The 27,338-nt window shown below is 41.3% G+C and overlaps 1 protein-coding gene across 8 annotated transcripts in view; it reads left to right on the top strand.

Annotated features, from left to right (window-relative positions):
- The window catches only part of CACNA1D (calcium voltage-gated channel subunit alpha1 D), a 350,522-nt gene that overhangs the window by 253,443 nt on the left and 69,741 nt on the right, over positions 1-27,338 (top strand). For 5 of the 8 annotated variants that reach the window (XM_074199181.1, XM_074199184.1, XM_074199178.1 and 2 more), the window contains 5 exons: positions 56-166; positions 17,234-17,317; positions 25,377-25,427; positions 25,803-25,931; positions 27,027-27,092. In XM_074199181.1, coding sequence (XP_074055282.1) covers positions 56-166; positions 17,234-17,317; positions 25,377-25,427; positions 25,803-25,931; positions 27,027-27,092 — 441 coding nt within the window. The remainder of the gene's footprint in view (positions 1-55; positions 167-17,233; positions 17,318-25,376; positions 25,428-25,802; positions 25,932-27,026; positions 27,093-27,338) is intronic. The other 3 variants (XM_074199185.1, XM_074199183.1, XM_074199182.1) reach the window with 1 other exon arrangement.

The following is a 27,338-nucleotide window of genomic DNA, read 5'->3' as shown; positions in this document are numbered from 1 at the left end:
ATAAATAAAACTCAGTAATTACTTCATAGGAAATAGTCAATATTTTCCCCCACAGCATTATGAACAATCCAAGATTTTCAATGATGCCATGGACATCCTGAACATGGTCTTTACAGGAGTGTTCACCGTGGAGATGGTCTTGAAAGTCATTGCATTCAAGCCGAAGGTAAGGCAAGCCCAGTTACTTTCCGCTGTCACCAAATCAGATGAGAATGGCCTCAGCTTCCTGTTGGTGTTGTGCTATTGAATAGTCATGAGTCATTCCAGTATCTAATCGTGTTATCTCTTTAGAACATTAAAATCTGATTATGGCAGTTTTTTACCCATTAGAAAACAAGACTTGAGAAACCAAAACCTTATAAAGTAATTCTGAGGAAAGGTAGGAGGAAGGAAAGATTTGGAGAACTAGAGAAAGATGATTTTGTCCTAAACTTGATTTATCTTCCCTAACAAATATTTATCACCTCATCTCCAAGGTATTCTGCCCTCCTCTGCAAGCAATGGAATCAATGTTTAAATGTGTATTATCTTTGTTATCCAACAAGAATAATTCAGAATTCATGTCACATGGTGATTGGTAGTGTAGACAGGGCTGGCTTGTCTCTTGCCCAATACAAAGGCAACAGTCCCAGCATCACTGTGACCTCATTGTTCTGAATATTATGGCAGACTTTCACTTCTACAGTCACAGTGTAGGAGATGCCAGAGTATGATGGATTGTCTTAAAGTCCAGTTTTATGAATAAAATTCATAAAATGTTTTCTAGAAGAAAGGCTCATCAAACAGTGAAATGAATGAAAATCTGCCTTAGAATAAATTGGAAAGGGGTGACTAGGTGTCAGTGGATAAAGCACTGTCCTTGGAGTCAGGAGTACCTGGGTTCAAATCCGGTCTCAGACACTTACTAATTACCTAGCTGTGTGGCCGTGGGCAAGCCACTTAACCCCATTTGCCTTGCAAAAACCTAAAAAAAAAAGAATAAATTGGAAGACTGAGAATGTTATTAGTCCCCTGGGGGTAAATCCATTAATATTTCACACAAGGATGGTTCTTGAGCACTCACCCCTTGCTTTGTCTTGGGTAGTAAGGCATAGAGCAAATTGTGGGCAAAAAAAATGGGACTTAACAGCCCCAAGAGATAGCCTGTTATAAAATGACAATGGGACAACCCAATTTTTCACTATGTGGAAAATCTAGCTGATGAGACTCAGTTATAATATTAGTTATAATGAAATTAATGACTTTGCAGATTCCAGTTACATGACATTCTAATTCAAACCTATTCCTTCCTTCACCTTAAATTAATTTCGTTGCAATCTTATATCAGATTTTTGTGGACCAAAAAGAAAGAACACTTGTAAGTTCATCAATGTGGGTGATTGCAGTGGGCCCAATTTGGCAGTTTATGCATGACTAGATTAATGTACTGTGACTTGTCCATATATAAATATATATATATATACACATTTCCTTCTTTTCCAGATTCATCTTAATTTACTTTGAGATTTTGGTTTGTTCACTCCTCTCATCCTGCCCCCATCCCTTTATTATTTTTAACAATATTTGTCTATGCTGATGGAAAAGGTTGGCCAAGTAATTATGTCAAGATGGTGGCTAGAATTTGATGGGAAGATTTCTAGAACAGTTCACTTAGCTATTATGCTTTTAGTGCTATTGGTTTTTTCCCAAAAAGTTGCTATAGATGAACAGAAATTGATGTCTTTCTGTTTGCATATCTCTTCAGGAAATATACCTTGTTCTTTGCCCCCTTATATTGATTATCTTTTCCTCTGCAGAATTAAGTGGTGTGAGAACAGACAGATGAAACTGAGAGTAGGCAATTTGTGATCAGTACAGAGATATCATATGTTTATATTAGGAGATTTCTCTAGAAATTGTACTGACTGGAAGTTTTTAACTCAGTAAGATCATTTAAGGACAAATTACTCCAAATTGCTGCCAGAATAACATAATTCCCTATGGCAGAAATAACTATACCCCTATGGCAGGAATCTTTGAGGAGTGAGGCATTATTAAGCAATTAAGTAATGGCTACAAGGAGCAAAGGTCCTAATGCTTTTTTCCCTTTTGTCCTCTTTGAGGTTAAGTCAAAGCCAAATTTAGACAGAACTCTTGGTCTGCTAATATGATGGCCATGCTGGAAGAGACAGTATTTTACTTAAAGGATATAAATATATATTTATGCAGATTTGTTCCTTGCCATGATGGGCCTCTTAGGAGAAAAGGGCTTTCTAGTCATTCCCCCAAAACAACAGCAACAACCAGAACCACAACCACCTGGATTAGTAATTCAGCAGGACTTCCCTCTGATATCTGTCTCAGAGACCTGAGATTTCAGCTCCATTCTACCATTTTAGTTGTATCTTGGTCTTTTTTCATGAACTACAGATGGTCTTTTCATGCAGCTGCAAAAATGGAAAATATTCCCTAAACTTAGTGACCACTGCTCCAGACCTGTGCTCAAAGCCTCCTCACCTGGAGTAGTCTACCAGAGTTCTCCTTCACCTTGTCTTGAGAAACTAAACACATCTCCAGGCCACCACAAGAACTGTGGGCCTATCTGATAACCAGCTTCACAGGGTGGAAATTGTTCACCTGGAAGTTTTAATGGCTTTGTGAGCTCCACTGCTTTGTAGCCAATGGGGCAGATGTAACCTTGGACAGACTCCATTGAGAAGCATAATCCAAGACTATCAAAGTGATAGTCACTGCTATTCTCAGCCCTGGTCAGACCATCATGAGAGCATTGTGCTTAGTTCACGTTTTAATAGAAACATTGATCATCTGGAAAGAAGTCAGAAGAGGGTCAGCAGTTTGGTAGAGGGTCTTAAGAGCATGCTGTAGGAGGACTTCTTGAAGGAGCTAGGAGGATGGATAGTCTGTAGAAAAGAGGACTTAGAGGAATATGATCATTGTTTTGAAGTATTTGAAGGATGGTAATGTAGTCAGAAAGTTAAACATGGGTCCATTCTGTTTTCCATTTGAGATTAATCTGTTGCCTTTTTTTTAATGGAAGTCATTATACAGAGATTTGGAGAGAACAAATTCACCTTCCTGACTACATTCATCAGGCTCCTCATGGAAAAGTCATTGCAATGGTCCAGTGGTGACCAGTGATTTAGGGCAGTAAGGCTTGGCAGAGAATGGTATAGTATGCTACATTTACCCACATGGTATCTTTATGGATCAAACCAGAGTTGAATAGAGGGAACAGAGGCAGCCTCTGTAATCTCTGCTCACAGTCTTCTAGGTGAGGACTTTCACCACATTTATTCAAAAACAGTAACCTCCAGCAAGCTTATTTGGGAGACACAAACCCTGAGCTTTTTCTGGAGAAGTACCTAAAATTTGAACTCTTACTTGGTAAGAACCTGGGGCAGCACAGGTATGGGAGAGGTAAAAAGGAGGAATGTTACTGCTCTGAAACTGCATATTTCGGTCTTGTCCATTTATAATTTGATGTGAATTGAGTTTCTAGTGTCTTCCTTTGGTTGTCATAGTGTCCTAGAAATGTCACAGTATCTTTTTTTTCAAGCAGGAATTTATTTACTAAGAGATAACACTACTTTATGTGCTTAAATTCAACAAATCCTTAATAAATCTCTGCTATATACAAAACATGATGTTAGGAATTGTTGACTCAAAAGCAGGAGAAACCTTTCTCGAGAAACCTTTTCTCCCCTGGGAGAATCTGGCTTATATAGTGCAAAGTCACAGTAAGAACTCCATGCCAGAGGCAACAGCAGTTGGCTGAGCATCCCTAGGGCAAGGCAGCCAGTCAGTCAGCAAGCATTGATGAAGGGGCTGGGTACCAGAGATTTAAAGAAAATAAACTATTAGCCCTGGCCCTCAAGGAGCTTATGTTCTAGTGTAGGAAATGAAGGGACATAGAAGATGTGAACAGGGAAGATGGAAGATGATCTCAGTAGAGAAGGCCTTAGCAATGTTTTATGTGCATTCATGTGGAGGGGACTGGGGGAGATCAGGAAAGGTCTCTTGCAGAGGGAAGGGATTTGAAATGAATCTTGAAAGAAGCTGGAGAAACTAAGGGATAGGAGGGAGGGGGCAGCCAGGGCCTCAGTATATAGATGGAATGTCATAGATGAGGTAACTTTAGGGAGGCTGGTTTGACTGAAATGGGGTGTCAGGGAAGGTGAAGATTAGGAAATAAAAAATGGAAACTAGCAGGCTCAGAATATTGGGCAGTGGGAAGCTACTGAAGATGTTTTAATGAGATGATACAGTCTTCTTGTGAGAGGGTAGAGAAAGGACTATTGAGAGCCATAAAAACGGGATTTCCCCACTCAGTCAAGCTGAAGGATACTGTATAGGAAAGCTTTGATCAGATAGGTTCACATCATCCTCATAAGCATCTAGTATGAAATCACTTTGCAAACCTTAAAATATATAGAAATTGGACTTTTTTAGGTTAGTGCTTGTGTCAAGATCAATCAAAAACCATTAAATATCTGCTCTGTATTGAGGATTGAACCAGGAACTGGAGAAGTTGTCATGAGGGCTGGGCCCTTCTTTCATGGAACTTTTCATCTCTGGCTCTTTCATTCACATGTCTTTTGTCTCCCTCATGACACAAATGTTTGTGGATTATCTGGCTAATATAATAGTGTGACCCATGGCTGAGGAACAGAGGGAAGGCCAACTGGATCATAGATTGGTCATCTCCCTGTCTGACCAACAACTGTAAAGAATCAGCCACAAGGGAAAATGTATTCTTATAGCTGGAGGACATTAAGGTGGAAAAGCAGAGTCCTGAGATCAACTACTTAAGTAGAATTGGAGAACATCCAAGAGCAATAGAAAGGCACTGAGCACCCCCACGAACTCCCGCCCCACCCCACCTGGAACATCCCCTGTCCTCCCTTCTGTCTCTTGGAATCCCTGGGTTCTTTTAGATTTCCCCTCAAACATCCCTTCTGTTCCTGACCTTTTCTGATTCCTCAGCTGAGAATGCCTCCTTTCCCTCCCACTAAAATAATAATGTGTTCATTTTGTGGAGAGAAATTCTCCAGGGAGATCAGAGTCTCATGAGAATATGATGACAGGCATCAATTCCCAAGGTCGTCTCAATTGTAAGTAGTTACTTTATCTGCACAGGCTGTAAAGACAACATTAGATGCAGAGTATCCCAAAAACCTTAAAAAGATAAAAGCAGTGTGACACCTTGTCCCAGGGCTGCTTCTATGGAGACTCCATTAAAAAAAAAGGTGAGAAAAAAGGAGATCATGGTGATCATGAAGATAATTCAGCAAGATGACATAACTTTCCAATAACAGAGCTAGGTTCCAATTAGGTCAAATAATGAATCACGTGAAGCCGTCACATTATTCAAATTTTCAGTATCCAAATTTATAATGAATTATACATAAAAATATGGACCTTTGCTTTAACCCAGTGGAAATATGCAAAGAAACATTTAAAAATAAGTTTTATCTGTTAATGTAATGTAACAGCAATAGATAAACATTTTTCTGATTCGAGTTTATTATAAAATAACAGAGTAATTATAGAAAGCAAAATTGAAGAAATTACTGAATATTATATATAAAGATAAATCTACACTGACAACATGGTGAAAACATTGTTATTGTTTCTTAAAGTAGTTTAGGAATGTAAAAAGAGCTCTTTCTGAACTTTCTGAACGCTTTCTCTTTAAATGTTCACACCCATATACTGGTAGGTTCAGGAACTTTATCCACATTCTAGCAAGGCAAGTGCTTCAGTAGACATTGGGGTCAGCATTCATGACTTTGTGCTTCCCATCTTCTCTAGCTCAAAGGTATCTTCAGATCACTTGAGTGTACATGCCTCCATTTATACACTACCTGCTTTTTCTTAGGCATTTCTTTCAAGATATCAGCATTTTCTAGTTTACCCAGATATTTGCTTCCATCCAAAGTGCTTCATTTGTCCATTTTAAAGACATTTAAGAAAATTAATATAACTGTTGGTAACATAGTATACCCAACACATCACTCCCATACAGATCAATAGGTAAGCATGTTAAAACCCTCAACTATCTTGCACGGGTTGTATTATTTGAATTTTGACTAGCAGCTAGGTGATTTAGTAGAGAGAATACTGACATTGGAGTCAGGAGGTCCCGACTTTGAGCAAATCACTTAAGTCTGATTGCCTCCCATTCAGGGTCATTTCCCAGTCGTCCTGATTGATATCTGGTTACTGGACCCAGATGGCTGTGGAGGAACAAGTGAGGCTGGTGACTTTTCACAGTACCCTCTCACTCAAATCCAATTCACATGATTGTCATGGTATTACCTCTCTGATGTCATGTCTCCTTTGAGAACAAAGGATAGGGGCGGCTAGGTGACACAGTGGATAAAGCACCAGCCCTGAAGTCAGGAGTACCTGGGTTCAAATCCGGTCTCAGACACTTAATAATGACCTAGCTGTGTGGCCTTGGGCAAGCCACTTAAGCCCATTGCCTAGCAAAAACCTAAAAAAAAAAAAAAGAAAAGAGAACAAAGGATAAACATCATCAGCATTATATGCAATCATATACAATTTTATAATTCTCACTAAAGTGATTTTTGCATTATTTGAACTTCTAATAATCATTACTTAGCTATAGCAATAGGATTATATATTGGAAGCTTATTATGTTTCATAAATGAACAAGAGACAAAATTCTTGTCCTACAAATTCAGTCTTTCAATGTATCTTTGTGAATTCACAAGTAAATTGCACTGAACGTGGAGCATCATAACAGTTAATTTTTAAATAGATGTCATGATACTACACTATAAATTTCAAATCATGTGAAATAAAAGGCTCTTAAAAAAAAGAAACCTGTCAGAAGAAAGAAAACTCATATGAGAACACGAAATTCCATATATATCAATCTCCCGCATGTACTACTGGAATCATCACAACTATGGTTTCAGCAAATCTGTACATGAATTTATATCTTACTACTTTTGTTCAGAATAATATAGTAGCATGGTAGTCTCTTGTGCCAGTTCTGAATTCCATCAGATGTACAGTTAAAAAAGAATGATGCTTTAAGGTTGCAAAGCAACTGGTCTTATTATTCACCTGTGTTGAATTGGGATCTCAGTGATTTGCCTGGCCATGGAGCTGGTCCGTGTTAGAGTGAGGATTTCAGGGTTTCTAATTCAGTGTTGTTTCAACTATACCCAAGTTTCCTTTCTAAAGAGAAGATCATAAGTTGTGAGCTGGATGACCCCAGAGTGTTGCCCATTATCACACTGCAGCAAGTAGCAGAGACTGGATTATGAATCCAGGTATTTTTCACTGAAAAATGTATTGTTCTTCCCACTGTATTACTCTAGCAGTGCAACAGTTTTGCCTAGCTTTATCTGAGGGTGTCCTTTCCTTGGAATGAATGGCCTTAGTATGTGTATGAAATTTAACCAAAAGGAAAACTGAGGAAATTTTCTGTGCAAGATTCCTGACAATAAATGGGTCAAAGACATGCCTCTATTTATGCCTAGGACCCTGAGCAAAAATATGAGTTCCCCTTTTATTTATTTAGGGGAGTGCAGAAAAAAAAGAACAGAATAGGGTATCATGGGATTGAACTGAGGGAGGGGGAAACAATATTATTGGTTGGAAGTTTGGTAATGAAGGCTAACAATGACCTCCCTCATTCTTTCTTAAGAGTCCAGCTGCAAGACAATGGGCCAGACTTTTGGACAGCAAACCAGACACCCTTGAAGGATAACTTGGTGGAGTGGATTTTAGACCCAGTCCCCTTATGTTCACATCCAGTCCCTGAGATCAGCTAAATTCCTTGAGGCAAGAATAAATCGATGATTAGCAGGAGAGCTGGATTTCTGAACTTAATTCATTTTAGGTTAGTTGAATTCTGAACCATATTTAAAGACAAAGACTGTCTTAAGCAATTACAAGACAAAGTCAATCAACTAGATAGGATCAATCAACACTGATCATTTCAGCTTCAAGGAGTCGATACATTTATCTGTAATATTTTTACACTTATTTGGGTCTATTGTTCCTTTACATTCTCTGGATTAAGAAATCTTTCTGGGTCAGTAGCTAGCTATATAGCGTCATTTTTCTGACTGATCACAGAAACCCTGATAGACTGACTTGAAAGTGATCTGCAGTTCTCCACCCCCATAATCCAGAGCCAGAAAGTTACTCAGCATAATTGCCTAAAATCAAATACTGATGTCTCTAGGTGTACCCTGGCCCAAGGGCCAAATTGTTTCAATGTAAAACTTCCATGGGGTCACAATTATATACCCTTTGAAGAGGAAGTGATTCCAAGGGGTTTAGTTAACATAATGAGAGCATGGGGCTAGATTAAAATGAAGGTCTTGGTGTTTGTGACTTCGGTCCCTCGAGTCTTGGTCAAGGAGACATCAATTTCCATTACACCTCTCTAGATCATAGGGAGAATAGAGAGAATTTTCTCAGGCTTTTCAGAGCAAACACAATGAACAGATATATACCTGCTAGCCCAAACTCAGAATTTTTTTTACTTTCTGATTAGATCTTGACTTTTGGGTAAGTTTCTAAGAAATTTCTTATACTGGTTGGTTTCTGAATGAGGAAGTAGAAGAAGGGGGTGGGGGAAAATCTTGGTTTTTGATACAATAATTAGTTATTAAAAATGAGAAATATTTCTCACAAGATTTCTCAGAGGCTGCCTTCCTATTTTGCAGATAGGGTACCTGAAGCCCTGGAGGTTAAATGACTCTTTCCAAATCATATCGATTAAGCACCAGAGACATGATTTGAACCCAGGTCTCCTTAATCTTCTTTCCACTGTACCATTTTGAAAGTCTTGAGCTCTCCTTCTTAATGGAAAAAAAGCTAGAGAAGCCTAGAGAAGAGTAGACCCTGGTGGTGGATTCAAAGTTTACTATATGTTAGGCACTGCAGTAAACTTTGAGTTACAAAAGGAAGTTCTCCTAGGGCTTATGTTCTGTTTTTTTAATTATTTATTTATTGGTTTTTCCAACTACATGCAATGGTAGTTTTTACCAATCATGTTTTTACAAGGTTTTGAGTTTTACAATTTTTCTCCCTCTGGCAGAAAGCAATCTGATATAAGCTCTATATTTCTAACCATAAACAGAGATCTATATTGAACTTGTTTTGGGAGAAGAATCAGATCCAAATGGAAAATAGAAAATATTAGGGAGGAAAAAAAGAGATGAACAGAAGACAACTTTTAAAAATTGAAGATTATGAATTTATAGAGCTTACATTCTAATGAGCACATTAAAGGAGCTGAAATGTAGGAGTTGTGGAGGAGGGCCCACAGTAGAGAAGGTCAAAGAGTCAGGAACTGAGCCAGAAGAGGGGTGAAGAAGTAAGCATGGCTGACCTGGGCATTTCCTTAAATGGGAGGTTCCAGGAAAAAAGTCATCAAATTGATCAACCTTGATGGACTGCATCATTCCATCAGTGCAACAATCAGGAACAATTTGGGACTGTCTGCAATGCAGAATGTCATCTGTATCCAGAGAAATAACTGTGGAGTTTGAACAAAGACCAAGGACTATTACCTTAAATTTAGGGAAAAAACCTGATATCTTATTGTCTGATCTTGTTATCTCTTATACTTTATGTTTCTTCCTTAAGGATATGATTTCTCTCTCATCACATGTAAAGACTGGCAAATTGCCTTCTGTGGGGGATGGGGGAGGGAAGTAAGATCATGGAGAAAATCATAAAACTCAAAATAAATAAAATCTTTAAAAAAAAAAAGAAAAAAGTCATCAAATGGGGAAAGGGACCATAGGGTGTCAGAGGAGGTGCTAAGATGGAGGTAGAAAGATTGCAGTCACAGATGGCAGTTTTCCTTTGGGCCATTCTAGTCTTCCTCATCTATGTTTCCTAATGTTCTATTGACATGCTCCCCTCCTGCCTATTTTACTTTCCCCGGTATCTTGACTACCCATAAGTTTCCTTGTAAGCTCATTAGACTGAAAGAATATGAACGTCCACTAAGGAGGGGCACCATCAGCCTTCTACTGACCCAGGTTTATAGCCTTGGTGGCAGCTTTAACTCCTCCTAATCAGGCCCCTCATAAATCCAAGCAGTTGCTAAATATTATTTCTGTCTCCACAACATCCCTTCTTCCTTGTCTATTCACTAGAACTGCCAGCCCTAATTCAGGCCTTCATCATCTCTCATCTGGTCTGTAGCCTCTGAGTCTCCCTGACTAAACTCTGGCCTCACTCAATCCATCTATCTTGTAGCTGCCAACATGATCTTCCTAAAACACAAATCTGACCAGACTAGTCCTTACTGCCCTCAGTAAACTTAGGCTTCTTCATTTCCTAGCACTATGAAATGCTAAAAAGAACACTGAACTGATACAAGACTTGAGTTTGAATCCTCCCTCCTACTACCTGGATGACCTTGAGCAAGTCACTCACAAAATTTTTCTGTCCCTCATTTTCTTCATATGTAAAAAGTGGGAGTGGGACTCTGTGAGCTCTAAAGGCCTTCCAGCTCTCCATCTGGAATTCTGTGATCATCTCCTCTTCAGCATGTCCATCGTTTCACAACCTGGTCCCAACCTAGTCATAAAAAAGGAGACAGTTTAATGTGCTCCCATCGCAAGGTTGTGAGAGGGTATGCCAATGTCATTCTTGTTACAACCTTTCCATTCTTATTCCTCACTGTACCCTTTCAATCCTTCAGGTCTAGGCAGTTTGTCTGGGCTCTCTATGATCCATCCACTAGACCTGGAATGCACCCCATTCTCCCCACTGTTCCCTACAATTCATCTCAGTGCTAGCCTTTGCATGAAGCCTTCTCTAATCCTCCCCACAACTACTAGTGTCTTCTTCCCACCAAAATCACCTGTTGTGTCTTTGATATATGACATCATCATCATTCTCATCACTAGGATCTATATAGTGATTTTAAGGTTTGCAAAGCACTTTATCTCATTTGTTTCACATATCAACCCTGTGAAGTAGATACTGTTCTCTCCATTTTATAACTGAGGAAAATGAGGCAGAGTTCTCTTAGGTGACTTGCCCAGGGTCACACAGTGTCTGAAGTTGCCCACAGCTAGGTCGCTACATGTGTGTATATTCATATGTGCTGTCTCCTCTGATAACATTCAAATTCCTTGCAAGTTTTTGTCTCCTCATTTAGCAAAGTGACACATAAATGGACTCCTGATACGTGTCTATTGATTAGTTGATTGAATCTCACACAGAGTTTTCCCACAAGCAACTTTCTTTGAAAACCTACCAGAAAGAAAATTAGAAAGGAAAGTCTGAATAATCTCAAGTCCCTTTAGGCCTCCTATCTGCCCCTTGTTTCTAGATGTGCTATGATGCCTTCCACGATGGAGTTTATGCATATAATGATCCAGAGCAGTGGATCTCCTAGGTCTGGTCCAGGCATTCTCAATCTTCTTAATGTTGACTCACAAGGCTAGACCTGTTGGGGGTGGGAAATCAGCTCTGGGTGAGGGGTTGGTGTCATTGAACAGAGTCTGTGCCAATGAGCACCTGGCTGGGACAGCACCTTCCCTCTTTCTGCTGCCTTTCCCTAATGCTATCATGGGAGCCAGACTGCGTGAATAGTTCTTGTTTGTGAAGGCTTTGTGGGAGATGTTATCAACTTTTTACATTTGATTCTCCCATATCCCCATCTGACCTGGAAAATGTGTAGATGGCACCAAGCTTAGAAGGGATAAATAAATATTCTTGGTGACAGAGTCAGAATTCAAAAAAGATTTTGACAGTCTAGAGCAATGGAAGTGAATCTAATAAGACAAAGCTTGGTAGGAATAAATATAAAGTCATATACTTGCATTTGATAAAATAATTTTACTAGTACAAGATGGAACAAGACTTGAATAGAAAGCAATCCTTTTAAAAAAGACCTGGCATTTTAATAGTTTTCATTCTTAGTATGAGTTGGCAGGGGTAGTGGCAGCTTAGCAGGGTAATTCCACCTTTGGCTACATCAAGAGAAGCAAAGATTTCGGGAATGAGGAGGTCATGGACAAGCAGAGAAGAGTCTAGACAAGAGCAGCCAGGAGAAGCATCCCAATGCACTAGGGAAAGGGGTGGGGAAGGGAGAGAGAGAGAGAGATGAGAGGTGGGGGGGAGACAGAGGAACATTGATTTGAAGGAAGATGGAAGAAGGATGAAATTTTGCCATGGCCACAAAGTACCTTCTCAAAAGCCAAAAGTCCAGGTTGTGCAGAGACACGTTGAAGTGTGAGGATTTTCTTTGTCAACAGACTTCTTCCAGAGGGCAATAGGACCTCTCAAAGGGGTGGGCTCCCCCCACCATGGTGGATGATCACGTGTCAGGAATGTAATGGTGTAGGGGTCCCTTTCCTGTGTTTTGATAAAGGACTGGCAAGTCCTTTCCAATTCCCAAATAATCAGATTCTGTGAAAGTTTCTGGCCCTCTGTCCTCCTTTAGGCTGGAGGTGCAATATCCAGTAAACCTAGGCAATCCTGGGCTTTTGACCTTTGCTTAAGAGCACAAAACAGAGTCTCCGCTGGATGATTTTGTCCATTTAGAAGTCTTAATATTTTAATTAGCAGTAACTAATTTATAATTTACCTAAAGGGTACGCTAGCCCCAAATAAGAGAAGAACAGCAAAGACCTCTCAGTTGATCACATGCAGCACCTTTAGGCTGATAGAAAGAAGCACCTTTCTCTAGTAAACAGTTACTTTGGTTTGATCAGATGACCACCATTCTTTAGGAAATGAGATTCCATGATGAAGAGGCCTTAGGTTCAGATTCTGATTGGATGCTTACCTGTTCATTAGCCATGTTTCTAGCATGCCTACAACCCTGGCTACTGAAGATTAAAAATTAAAAGGTCAAATGAACAAGGACTTGAGGAAAACTCTAAGGAAGATAGCCTTCAGTCTTTTCCATTTGTCAATAAATCTACCTAATCTGACTCAAATCTCTGAGCCTCAGTTTCCTTATCTGTAAAGTAGAAATGCTAATAGACTATTATCTATTTCCCAGGGAGCAAGGGCCCTTTAGCAAACTGAATCTGCTTTGGGGCTGTGACCTGCCTAGTTAAGCATCCTCTTTGTTCTGAAACCCATCAGTCCCTCCAGGGCCATGAAGAACCTGCTGTGTTCCCATTCCTGGGCTCCTTACTATTTTTAATTGATAACTGGAAAAGGGCTGCAAACAGCCACTTCCATGCAGAGGAAACCAACCTGTTCCTTGGAGTCTGTGTTTTTAGTTTACTAAGAAGTGAACTTTCTTGGAAATGAATTTTCTCCTCCTCAGGCAGCCCATAAAGTTCATGTACCAAGGACTCATGAAGCCATATTCAATCTAAATCTTGAGAGCAGACTTTTTCACAGCTTCATTGTAGAGAGAATGGAACTGGTCTGCAAGCAATGAGGCTGTTGCTGTAGAACTTTTCATGCTTGCAGAGCATTCTTTACCTAGCTCATTTTAGTCAAATGTCACAATGACTTGGCAAGTTTTACACATGGGGAAACTGAGGCTCAAAGACATGTATGTCCAAGAGGAAGGTTGAATCTAGATCTTGACCCCAAGAGTAAAACTTGCCACTGGATCCTGTTTCTTCTGTAGATGGCCTGTAAAGGTGTACTAGATGTTCCTCTCATGGTTGGTTGGAACTTCATTGTCAAAAACCACAGGACACTGTTCTTCTTGTCTAGGACATCTATTTCTTATTTGCCTTTGATTCTAGGATATCTGGAATATCTGGAAATAATCTGCAGTGTAGTTGGCCTGAGTGTTTTTAACTGCTTCTCATCAATCAGTAGTATGTTTCTCCACAACAGGGGTGGCCAACCTTTTTTCTGCCAAGGGTCATTTGGATATTTATAATATCATCTGTGGGTCTTATAAAAATTATCAAATTAAAAATGAGACTGCTATATTTGGTCAAACATTTAATGAATTCACTCCTAAAAAGCCCCTAGACTTAATGAATTTCAAGTTCCACCTGCAGTTTTCTGTGGCAACACCAGATCAAATGATTTTGAGGAACTTAGATGGCCTGTGGGTCAGATGTTCCCTTCTCCTGCTCTACAACTATGCTTGTAGTGGAATTTTCAAATTAAAATCTTGAAAACTTCACTAGGATTAGGACTCTTATGCTTCTTATGCCCAAACATCACCCATGGTGTACAGAGAAAAACTGGTAGAAGATAATTTGAGTCTTTTCATAAATAACTTCACATTTGATCTTTTCCCCCTATTTTAAGGTTGTTGAAAAGACTGAATGTAGAGTAAAATGTGGGAGCAAATGAAGAAGCTTCAAGGAACAGAACAGGCAAGGTCGAAGGAGGGAGGGAAATTCTTGTACCTGTAAAGATAGAATGAAAAAACAGTCAGTGTAGTGTTATATTATTGCCAAGGCACCCTGAATGTGTAATCTTAACTAGAATAATACCCTGTTCTAATTATTAGAAGTACCTGACTCTTCCAGATTTTCTATAATATCACATTCAGGAAATCAGGGTTCTGCAGCTGCTCACCATGTAAATGTGTCAGTTTAGAACTCCTTTATTTGTACTGAACAAACCATGAGTTGAGTTAGTTTCAGCTTTGTTAACTAAACCAGTTGGTTTTCTCCCCTTTTCCTACACATTGGTACTGTGTGCTTGTTAGATTTGTATAGCGTCTCTTTTGCCTCTTCCAAAGAATCCCAGGCCATAGGTATAAAAGCTGGACATTCTGTAACCTCCTGGCACTATCCTCAAATAGTTTTTGATGATTCTTTGGAAATCTCACCCAACGCCTTGTTGTATAGATCTGGAGTCCACGGCTTGTGAGCTGAACATCTTGGCCCAATCATAGTTGTAAGTAGCATAACAGGGAGTCCTGCCTGTGCCCTCTGACTCCAGGTCCAGGTGGTGTTGCCTGGTCAGCATTGCACATTCTGTGGGATGCATACATCACGAATGGTAACAGAATTCTATTTGTTTCAGAAAAGAGGAAAGTCCCTCTCAGCCCCAGTCCCTCCTAGAAGACTTCTTTGAGGAGGTGGACCTTGAATAGGATTGACTTGTCAGAGAAGGGGAAAACCATAGAGAGTAGAAAGAGCACAGGCATGAAGACCAAGAGAAGCCTGGTGTATGTCCTGGGCAGGCCTAGGGATGTGCTGTGTAAAGCATCTGGGTCACCCAATGTTGGTCTTCTTGTGGAGCCAGCAAGGACCTTTGGGTAAAGATGAGGCACCAGTAGTCGAGGGTGTGAGCAAAATGTGTCTGGCTGAAGGCAGAGGGGAGCAGAGGGGAGAGAGTCTGGGCTCAGGCCCCGTCCCTCCACCTGCCCAGTCTCCCAGATGGCCTTCTGTCTGATTGCTTCCAAGAACGGCTGCATTTATTTATTTATATTTATGCATGTTTATGCCAACCATAGTTTTGTATGTTCTTGTTGTCTCCCTCATTGGAGTAGAATTTTTCTTTCTGGCCAGCACAGTGTCTGGCACTTAGTAGGCACCTAATAAATGCTTGTTGACTGATGAATCAGTGGAGTGATTGAAGCAGAGAGATCACTTCCTGCAGCAAGCCAGGTGAGGTAACTGCACCCAGACTAGGGTGGAGGGGGTCTTAAGTCTGAAGAGGAAAGGATAACTCCAAGGGGGAAGAACTCAGTCACTGGTTGGATGGATTAACCTCTCCTTGTCCCAATTCATCATTCCACAATCATTTCCTTATTTGTAAATATGCTACCACCTCCCCCAAAATAGCCAGCAGAAGACTTCCAGGAGGGCCAGACCAGGGGACCAACCCAAGCTCCTTGATCACATTCCACGTTGTGTCAGATGAGAGAAGATGGTGCACATCTGGGAGCTTTTTCTAACCAATGCTCAGTCCCAAGTTGGTTGTCGATCTGTGGACCTATGATGTCTTCCTATTGTGTAGCAAAGTGATGAGAAAAGACAAAGAGAATCCTCCAGCCACCTATGTCAGCCCAAGAACTGGGGCAGCCATAGGGGTGGTTGGGAATTGCCAACTGTACAAGGTGGGAATAAGCTAATGTCTTGTTTGAATTTAGAAAAAGTCTGACTAAAAAAAAAGTCTGACCTCCTCTATGATGTAATGACTTCAGATGTTCTCCCTCCTCTTTAACTTAGCATTAATTTCTGAAATTCCTTTGGGTAAGGTATTGTCCCTCTGTTAAAATGAAAATATTCCTAGGAAGGAAAGCCTGGTAGATTACTATTAACTAATTCAAGCAATTTTAAGTGCCTACTGTGTGCTGTGCTAGACCTGTCTGTTATTTGTACTTTAGCACTAGAGTTTATTAGATTCTTTTCAAATTGACTGCTTCACTAAGAGCCGATTCTGTTAGACAAGAAAGAGGAGGTGGGGAAGAAGAAAACAACCACAGCAGGCTTTGAAAGACAAGTGCTACCAGAGGAGGAAGAGACGCTGAGAGAGGAGAAGCAGGGGGCTTTGGTCAGGCCTGATCAATCTAGGAACCAAGCAGAGATCTGGGGAGCCAGCAACAGGGAGAGAACCCAAAATAAAGGCCATTCAGTCTTGGGCATCTCTGGAAGCGCTTTCCCTTTTCCTCCAGAGCAATCAAGTTGCAGGTCAAGTTCCACTTTACTAAAGAAAACATTAACTTCTCCCCTTCTCCCCAAGGAGCCTGTGCTCAAGAAGCTGCTGCTCCAGCAAGGGCTCTTGTTTGGGGGGAGCCTATCCTCCCAGGATAGGAAGAACAATGGAGGAGGAGTTGTAAGGATTCTGTCTGAGATCATTTGAAGGAGAGAGGGAGTGGTATGGCTGATGCCTGTGGAGCAAAGAGAGGTTGAAAGGGCTTTTCCTCTCCCCTCCCCAATTCTGTTTATTAATCCCTTGGTCTGCTGCATCATTGCTGAGAAGGTTAGCATAAGACCCAGAGAGAGCCCTTGCTGTTTGTTGATGGTTGTTATAAAATAGTGCCCCTCGACACATATGTGTACACGCACGCACACACACACACACACACACACACACACACACACACACAGAGGTTGTCTTCTGAGCACCTTTCCTTCAGTAGACAATATTGTTGGTTCCATTTTGGTTTTCCTATTGGCCCTCCAATCTAGTTCAATGAATTCCATTTCTCCCTTCCCTGAACCTACCCCCCCCCCCAAACAATCTGCAATAATCTGCAGGAGTAGGGATTTTCCCATGTAGGTCAAACAGATTTGGTATATGATCATAAATGTCTGCCCCTGCCTGCTCTGTTCAGGGTTATTTTAGTGATGCCTGGAATACGTTTGACTCCCTCATCGTTATCGGCAGCATTGTCGACGTCGCTCTCAGCGAAGCAGACGTAAGTACGCACCCCTTGCCTTGGCCTTTGCCTGCCCTGTGCTTCTTCCCTCTTTGGTTTGCCTCCTTCCGGCTTCCTTCTCCCCTCCCTGCAGTTTTCATCATCTGGACAAGTCACAGGTAGCAGTTTGACTTAACCTCAGAATGCATAAGGAGCTGCTCCAAAAGCCCTGTCTTTGGGGAGGGCTCCAGTCGGTCACTCCTCACCAAACCTTTTTCTCTAGGCATCTTCTACACTTGGAGCTCATGCTCCAGCCTCCCATTTTCTGGAGAATGACATCTTTGTAATCATCATGCCTTCTGGCCTCTGATAGGAAAGGTGGGACAGCTGCTCATTTCCTGATCCTCATGTAGCATGGACACATTGGGTCTTGGTGTGTCCACTGCTCTTCCCAGGAGAGTGGCGGAAGCTTGCCAAGTCCATCCCGGGAGACCAGACCGCTCTCTTCTAATACTGTCCTTCTCTTCTTTTTGTCCCCTCTGTGCTTTCTCTTTCCGGGGTCTTCCTGATCGCTTGCTCTAACAGCACTATTTCACTGATGCATGGAACACTTTTGATGCCTTAATTGTTGTGGGTAGCGTTGTTGATATCGCTATTACGGAAGTGAATGTAAGTAGCAAACTTTGCACATTATCAAGTAAAATCTGTCATGTTTACACCCTTGTAAACATGGCCCCAGAAATCCCTGCCTATTTTAGGCATTGACTTGGAAGTCAACAATCATTTATCACTCTTAAAAACAAATTTCACAAAAAAATGCATGAGATAAAATCCAATTTGGAATTTTTTAAAAAATGTATTTAATGGAGGACCTGGCAACATTTTCCCAAAGACTAGGCATGACCTTTTTGTTGAGAATTGAACTCCACTATTAATTAACCACATGGGGGTGGCTAGGTGGCGTAGTGGATAGAGCATAGGTCCTGGAGTCAGGAGTACCTGGGTTCAAATCCGGCCTCAGACACTTAATAATGACCTAGCTGTGTGGCTTTGGGCAAGCCACTTAACCCCATTTCCTTGCAAAAAATCTAAAAAAAAAATTGTTTGAATAAATAACTATTTCAGGACCTCAAATTTTCCATTTGTTAGAGGGGGACAAAGGTGATATCATTATCACTCTCTCTGAATCCCCTGGCTGACTCAGTTTAGGTCACAGAATCACTAATCCTGTTGAATTGGAGGTGTCTGAGACCTGCCAAGGAGCTCTAGCTCCTCAGCATGGGAAGTGAAGAGGTTGCTTGCGAGAAGAAAGGTGCAGTCTGGGTTTTGTTTTTTAAACTCCCAAGGAGAAGTTCATCTGCCTCATCTAGAAAGCTCCCAACACCAGCTTCCCAGGAGAAAGATTGCTAAAAAAGAATGAGGTTCCCATTTTGGTTAGTCCAGGTAGTAGATGGATGCCTGCCCCTGAAGCCTAATGAGCTAGGACCGAGGGAAATTGGGGATACTTCCATCAGGTGCTACTTGTATAACAAGCATTGGTCAAAAACCCCATCCTCTGCTTGGCACATTTAATTTCTTAATGTCCTTTCATTTCTGGTCATTTGAAGTGTATCTGAAACATCCTGTGGGTCTCCTGTGCATGATTCAGATGTGACTTGTATTCAGGGTGGGTTTTCCTGGTGCAAAAAGACTTCTTGCTGCCCAGCATGAGGCATGAGTCTTCTTCATTCTTTGTCTGTCTCTTGCTCTTTGTGGGTGAACAGGTGATTCTACACAAGCCATGAAGGTATCATACATAGATCAGGTGCTGCAGAATCTTCATATGACCCTTGTGTCTGAGAGCCAGAGAGTGCTGCAGCTGGGCTTGGGGGAAAAGGGAGCCCAGTTTGGGTCCAGAAGGCCTGTGTCCTTATCCATATCCCGCTGCTAAGGTGCTGGGTGACCTCAAATAAGTCTCTTGCTCCATCCAAACTTAAGTTTCCTCATCTGCTAAATGGGATCATCCCTGCCTAACTTTGTGATGATGATAAAATGTGAGGAAATGTATGTGAAAACATTCTGAAGAAAGTCAAACTATTGTAAAGAAAAGAGACAGACTGGTTGTTATGGACTGCATTATAATGACAGAGAAGTACTGTGCAAACAAGGATCTTCATGGGGTTTTGATAGAGTTTATTTATATATGAGGGCTGGACATGTAAAAAAGTCTGGACATGAAGGCTTAACATCTAAGACCCTTCTTGGGACCAGGTATAGGCACTAAGGCACATTCCCATTTCTGGTAGTTGCAGCATATCAAATCTGTCAGCTTCAACTGGAGAGGGTTAAACCAGCCCCATCTTTTACCTCAAGGGTGAGCAAGTCTTTGGGACCTAGGGACGCTTTCCATAGGCCATGACCACTTACCCTCCACAGTTGGCTGCTTCTCACCTCAGGTTTCCAGTAGCAGGCCTTTAACTTATGACCATCCTTTAGAAGAAAAGGGTTTTCCTTAGGTCCTTAAACAACCTTAGTCAGGTTGTTTTTCTTATTTATCCCATTTATACTTTTACGATATTTTTTTTAGTCAGTGATGTTTCTCCCTATCAAACCCACAAGCAAAACCTTTGCCTGGGAGTCACATCTGTTGAATGGTGAAGTTGGCAAGTGGCAGTTAGCCAGTCATTGGTTGGTTCTGCTGATTGAGGGCAATGGAGCAGTTGTGAGGACATCCCAGACCATTTAGTGAGCCCCTGCTCAAAGGCCATTGCCTTTGGAATGCCAGTGCTGGTGGTCTTCCCCACTGACATGAGGGTGAATTTTACTTCACCTTCAGAACTTGGACCCTTGTGGGGCAAAGTGCAGTTGGTCTCTGCCCTTTCTTATCAGGGGAGGGAGTGAGCACGCATTGGTAAGTGTCTACCATGTGCTAGATGCTGTGCAGAGTGCTTTACAAACATGATCTCACTTGATTCTCATGTAAACTCCATGAGGCAGTTGGTTAACTAGCTATTATTATCCCTATTTTACACTTGAGGAAACTGAGGCAGTGACTTGCTGGTCATATTGCAGATGTCGGAAGCTGGATATGAATTTCAGATCTTTCTGCTTCCAGGCCCAGCCCTCTATCTACAGTGTCACCTAACTGCCATAAGAAGAGACGAATATATACATTTTCTATGTTTGTGTGTGTGAGAGAAAGGGAGAGAGAGAGAAAGATGGTGATGCCAATAATGTAACACAATAAAATCAGCCCTGTGGTTTAATAAAAGGGAGTTTTGTTGTGTTGGACTATATAAGCCCCACCCTAACCGAATATGAGAGGAGTCATCTCCTTGTCATCCATTCTGGTTTGAGTGGGGCTCACAGGTGAGTGGTCACCTTTTTCAGGAGTTTCCTGGATCTCTTCCTTTGCTCACAAAGGAGTTAAGTTCAGAGAATGTTCTGGTGAGCCTTCACCTGATCTCTGGAGAGCTTTTACAAGAATCCAGACTGTGGATGGAAAAAAAAATTATATCTTTGTTTTAATGTAACTGGCTTTGTCATTTTCTGCGTTTCATTTCATGCATTTAAAAATATGGTTCTGTCAAAGGGGTCCCTGGGCCAAAAAAAATTCTAACAATCCTCATTCTAATGTCCCATCATCTCCTTGAGTTTTCCCAGAAGTAGTGCAGGTCAGAGGATAACAGAGTTAGTTTGGATGGGACCTGAGAGGTTCCACTTTCTGATATAGTGACTAAGATCCTAAGAGAGAAAAAGCTGCTCAGAGTCACAGCTAGTTAGTGTCCAAAGCATGATTCACACTCAGGTCACCAACCTGGCAGGAGACCACCAACACAAAGTCCTTGACTCTTATCTGCCACAGCCTGGTAGAGAGACTCGAATGCTGGCCCAGAGGATGGTGACCCCCAGGAGTTCCAGATCATCCTCCTTCAGGTCCTATCTGCTTGACATTGGGCAGGACCTCAGGCCACTCGTTTCAGTCTGCCAGTCACAGAGGAATTTGTTGACAGGCTTTAGTGGCATTATTCCTTGCAGCAGTGAAATCGCAGTGAAATGACACTTGTTTATCATTCATCAGTAGTTTGTTGCAATTGTTTCTAGTACTTTATCCATCCTAGAATTTCCCCAACCTCTGTTTATATTCCTTTTCTGTTGCCTAATTGATTTTCATGTTCATTTTATTTTTAGAAAATTGTAGAGGCAAGTATATGTCAGCCTATTATCTGTTGACGTTATTGTCAAACCAGCCTCACTACTAAAGACCATGTACTCTTTGGCTCATTCACGCTTGGTTTTCACAGAATTTCACAGGATATACCAAAGATTGACTGTGGTCATCTAAATTGTTTTCCTTGGTTTCAGGTGCAGGCCCTGAGAGGGTGTCCCTTGGGCCAGTCACAGCTGGTTCTGTGACTGGTTAAAAGAACTTGTGAGGATTAATAGATAGCTCTTGCTCTCCCAAAGATAGAATATTGTCTGGAAATGATAAACTTGCATTTGCATTTTTTCACTTAAAACACTTTGGATGACCCTCTCTGAACTCCCATGCATGCTCACCTGGTTTTCTTCCCCTCTCCCCAAGTTTTCCACCTGGCTTCATTCACAATTTAATAGTTTTAAATTCACAATTTCAACACATTTGCTTATAATATTAAGAAACTTCTAAAATGTCTGAGAAGTAATAAGGAGCTCAGTTGATTGAGGGAGCTTCATTGATATCTGCTTGTTTCTTCAAAGGTAAAATAGATAAAACTTAGAAACAAGATGTGCTACTGCTAGCTGACATTGAGACTTTGTCATCAAAATACTTACAGTGTCATATCAGGGGCCATTACCTATTTGACAAACACTACTTCTTATTTCCTGTTGAGCATTTCAGAAGGTTTATTCTCATATCACCCAGATTCCCAGGCAACTTTCTGATATGGCCACTGAGATCCTAAGAGAAAAGGTTGCTCAGAGTCACAGCTAGTTGTGCTGTCATTTAGTTAAACCTCCTGAAAAGTTTGACATTCCCCTTTAGATCGGGTCCCTTCAGACTACCCAAAGGAATTTTTGGCAGGTATTCAGCCATCAAGACTGCAGAATCTTCATGGCAGAGCTGAGGGAGCTGCCCCAGAAAGCAGAGGGAGTGACAGGATCCCCATCATAGTGGTCTTGATAACTTTGTCTTGCCAAAATGCTTTAGCCTGGCTTGGGAACTAGCCTCTTGTGGTCTTTGACTCAAGGCTCTCTCCTGACTTCTTTAGAAAGTTGGATAAGTTTATCTCTCTAAGTTAATATAAAAGCAGAAGAAAATTACTGGTCCCTTCTAATTTAAGACCTCAAGGTGAGGACCTTCATCCCTATGCACACCAAGGGCACCTGCAGTGTTAGCTACAGAGAATCCTTTGTGTTCATCCTGTTAGAGTTGGCCAGAAGGGAGAGGACAAAGAGCAGCAGTGCCTTGAGCCCTTTGACACTGCCCTGTGGCTTAAGAAGAACCTTAGCTTATGACATTCTCGTACCTCTCAGCATTTGCTGCCCTCACTCTGATGAGGACAGTCTGAGTCAAAGGTATTCTGGTGGTATCTACTGACTCTAGCTGAAAGCTACCCCTCCTCGGGAGGTAATATCTGGTGCCTGGTTGCCACATCTCAGCCATATCTCCTTGTTTCAAAGTCACCTTGGAGCCAGAAGAAGAGATACATGGAACCAAATTGTCCTCTCTCTGGAGTCCTTAGGACTGTTGAGTTGAGTCCTAAATTCTCACACAACCATTACACTTATAGCTGAATATCCTGTTGTGAAGCTCCCCCTCTTCCCCAGAGTGTATCCATGGCCCAGCCCTGACTGGCCACATCCATTGGATGGCCCTTCTACAAGTTTTAGAGATTTCCTGGGATGAATGGCAGCCAACCTTAACAATCACCTGCTCCTCTCCTTTCTTACTCAATCAGGAACATTTGTATTTGAGGAAAAAAAGCTTTTAAAGTTATTTTGGCATCTTGGATATCTCTTCCCTTCCTATCCAAACTAAAGCATTCCCCGTTACATAAGCCAGTGAAGCTGTGCCCCCCCATGTAGCATTTGTGGGGCATAGACAGTGACCTGCTTCAGAACCTTAAGATTTGGATTTGGACCTTGGTCATGCAGCTGTCTGGGCCTCAGTTTTCTTTATCTATAAAATGGGAGGACCTCAAAGATATCTTCTAGTACATAAATCCTGTGAGTCTTGAGAGTGAGTGCACCAGCCCTGCTCTGAGAGGTATGGTAGCTGTATCAGGAAGCTTTCGGTTATTTTGGTTTGGTTTTGCTCTCAAGGTTTCTTATTCCCTCCAGGACTGATTTGTGGCCACACCCGTTACATCTTTCTTTCATTTAAAATCCATTGATCTTTAGTTCACAGCCCACTGGTTTTTCATCCTTCAGGGGGTTCATTTGAAAAGAGAATTGTAATTCTGAAGTCCTCTTGACTAGCTCCCTGGACCTCATGTGAAAATCAATCTCACAGTACATCAGACTGAGGGCCAGCTGGGAGGCAGGCAAGAGAAACCAGAGGAGGGAGGGCTTGAGAAAATGTACCCTCAAATGTCTGTGAACAGACAAGAGGGCTGGAGGGATTTAGGAAGACAGTATCGTTGCTTTTCTGGAGCATCATGGGTGGGGGGCAATCCTATCCCTCTTACTCTCACTAGATTCATGTATTCCTTACAAGAGACCTTGGGGAAGATGGCAACTCTTTGTCCCTCTTCCCAGGTCACATTTTAGGTTAGAGAGTAGTGGCCTATTAAAAAATACTCAGCAGAAGGGGGAGGGAGTACAAGAAACACCACAACTGTCACTGAACAAGCTCATTTACTGGGGCCACTTTCTAAACCACTCAGGAAAAAAATGCCTGTTTTCATCTGATTCAGAATCTCTTATTCTTGGGCTCTCCTGCCATGCTTTTAAATTTGTTTTTCTACAGTTTTTGTTCTTTGATTTCTCTTCCTTTGTCTTTTCTGACTTTTCTTTTGTAGGTATTTTCTACTGTTTTCTTTGGGGTGATCTTTAGTTTCTACATTTCCATCGATGTCCTAAAGATCAAAGGAGCTCTCCTCTTGGGAAAGCTTTGAAGTGCTGTCCCCTCCCCACACACCAAACAATGCAGCAAAAGTTTCATCACCCTCACCAGCCTCCTCAGAGATTCCTTTCCCTTCCTTTTCCCCTTTCCCTGTCTTCTCCTTTTTCTTTTTACTTTTCCTTTTAAACTCTCCTTCTTGACTATTGCAGGGTCTGCATTGGTGGTACTGGTGGAGAAAAAAAAAAGATCCTCATACCCTAATTCTTAAGAAGAATTTGCTTGGCAAATTCATAGTTCATAGTTCAAAAAACAAGCAAATGAAAAACTTTAGCCCAGCCCTTACCAAAATAATAATAAATTCTGAATAAATGGGGTTCACTAAAGCTGGTATCCCGAAAAGAGCAATGCCACGGAAGCTTCAAGTCCAATCCAAAGGCTTCCTGCCTGTGATTCTTGTGCTATAAAATGATGACGAACTGAATTATTTTATGATAGCAAACCTCCTGCCTCATGAATGGTTTCAAAACTCCAAATTGGTAAATAAAATTGAGGTCCCATAAGGGCAAAACCAAGACATGGGCTACACCTCCTTCCTGAGGTCACTGTAGAGGGTCAGGCTCCAATCTATGAAAAGTGAAAGTGGGCCAGTGGAGGCAGATAACTGTGGGCCCATTGGACACTCATATTGCTTTACATTGGAGTCCTAGTCCTCAGGCAGAAAGCTACTGCAGAATTTCTCAATGGGAATGATTCAAAACCATTGTTTATTCCCTTTTCAAAATAAGGAGGGGAACATCATCCGAGAAAGACAAGTGACTTGAAATTTTTGCCTTTATGTAAAAACTGGGTTCTTAAATCTTTCCTAGAATCTTTCAGCTTTGGGGTGTGTTGTCCTTTGAGCTGACTTTTAGAAGAATTCAGAAGAGGTGAAAAGTAATAACCCACATGTGACGTGAAACTCTCCTGGCATTTTGTAGGGAGGGGGCTGACTGGTGTGTTATCCCAAGAAGTATACATGTCAAATGTCCTCCTAATCTTCTGCTTATGACTCCCGGTCATTAATATTGTTCATCTTTATTTGATTTCTTAAAGCCAACTGAAAGTGAAAATAACCCTGTCCCTGTCCCAACTGCTGCTCCTGGGGTAAGACTAGTGGCTGATCCCAGTGGCTTTGCCTCTTCTTTGAGTTTATTCTTCTGGTCATGTCTAGTTTTCCTCTGATTTTTTCTGTCTTTTTCATGATCGTCCTCCTAGAATGGTCATTGTCAGTGTGCAGTCTCCCGAGTTCCCCAACACTAGGAAATGCATGTGGTATGTGTGTGGCAGCCGAGTGGTGGCCCTGTATTGTCAGCATGGACGTTTTCCTTTCATACCATGGTTTTTCAAGATGACCAAGGCCTTAGAAACACATCTTCACTTCTTACCTTTGCCACTTTCACATCTGTTGCAATTTTTTTTCTGAGAGTATTATATATTCTCCTTCTGATTGTGTTTGACAACTCCATGATCACTCTGCAGAACTCAGAAGAGAGCAACAGAATCTCCATCACATTTTTCCGTCTTTTCCGAGTCATGAGACTGGTGAAGCTTCTCAGCAGAGGGGAAGGAATCCGGACATTGCTGTGGACTTTTATTAAATCCTTTCAGGTAAGGGGGAGTCTCAGTTGAACTTGATTATGGTTTTCATATTATGGAACCAGATAGTCGCACATTCCCTTGAAGTTCTTAGTGAAAATTGTCATAGGGAACCCAGCCCAAAGTGTGTCCAATTGAACATTCTTCCATTTTTTTTTTTTGCCTAGGAATTGGCTTGAGGGATTCAATAAATGTTTATTGATTTGAAAATCAACTTTATTTTTAATGAGTGAATACTCATAGGACAGTTTGTGGACATACCCAGAAGTTAATCATGGGAAAGAAACTAAGTGCTTTGACTATTTTGCTGCTACCTTGATCTTTCCTACCAAAGCCTTAAATTAGAAACGTGTTCTTTGTTTAATTGCATTACAAATGAGATAGGTGTTTACTGCAGCCAAGTGCTGCCTTGAGATTTCATGTGATTAAAACCACACATATGTCAGCAGGGTCCTGTTAAAGCACAAGCATCCCCATCTGTCAAAGGGAGCCTGGAGTTCAGCATGATGTAGAACCGGTCTATTGTTCACTAGAATTGGTGAAAGTATAGTGTTCTGCCACTATTTCACATTGTAATATAATACCTAAGCACAGAGCCAACAGAATTGTCCAAGCTCCAGTGGAATAACTTTATATTCACATTTGACAAACTGGGCATGTTGAGAGTTCTGGTGGCCACTGTTAATTTGCATAATCCAAAGTATTTTGGTTTTATAAGAAAATCTTTTAAATGTTTATGTTTTAGCAGTTTCTGGCTATCATGTTAGCTAGCACTTGTGCTAAACCAAAACAAGGCATTGTGGTGATGGATCCAAAATCTAGGAAGTGTCTATTTTTCTCTGATTAACCCATGGGCACATTCCTAGTGCTGCTTAAACAGGAGAAGGATGTGTGGCAATGAGCAGGAATTACAAAGGAATTACAAATTAAATGTAGGCTCATTGGACAAAGAAAACACTTGAGTTGTCCAAAAATGGATCAAGAGGGCATGGGCTCTCCTGAGCAATACTGAATGGAATACAGAGTAGATTTCTGTTCAAGTATGCCTCAGAGATTGATAATTTAGCACCCAGTCAGAGACTAATTGAAGTTCTTGTCTTGTTTTAGGCTCTTCCATATGTTGCTCTTCTCATTGCTATGTTGTTCTTCATTTATGCTGTCATCGGGATGCAGGTAAGTCATTCCAGTCCTCATTTTCTTCCAAGTCTTTCCATGTGTGGAGGACATGGAAACATACGTGCCTCTTATTAAGCTCTATTAATGAGATAGACTCTCTTCTTCCTTTTTCTGTTGAGGTATGCCCAGAAGGAACTCAAAAGACACCTACCTGACAAGTCTTAGGTGATCATATGGTGTTGTTGGTAAAGCCTGGGCTACAAATCAGGATTTTCTGGGTCAAAAATCTGCCCCTGTCACCAA

Source organism: Macrotis lagotis, chromosome 8 (assembly GCF_037893015.1).
Source record: "Macrotis lagotis isolate mMagLag1 chromosome 8, bilby.v1.9.chrom.fasta, whole genome shotgun sequence".
Classification (NCBI taxonomy): domain Eukaryota; kingdom Metazoa; phylum Chordata; class Mammalia; order Peramelemorphia; family Peramelidae; genus Macrotis; species Macrotis lagotis.
The sequence above is the reverse complement of the archived record's forward strand: the minus strand, read 5'-3'. Positions and strand labels throughout refer to the sequence as shown.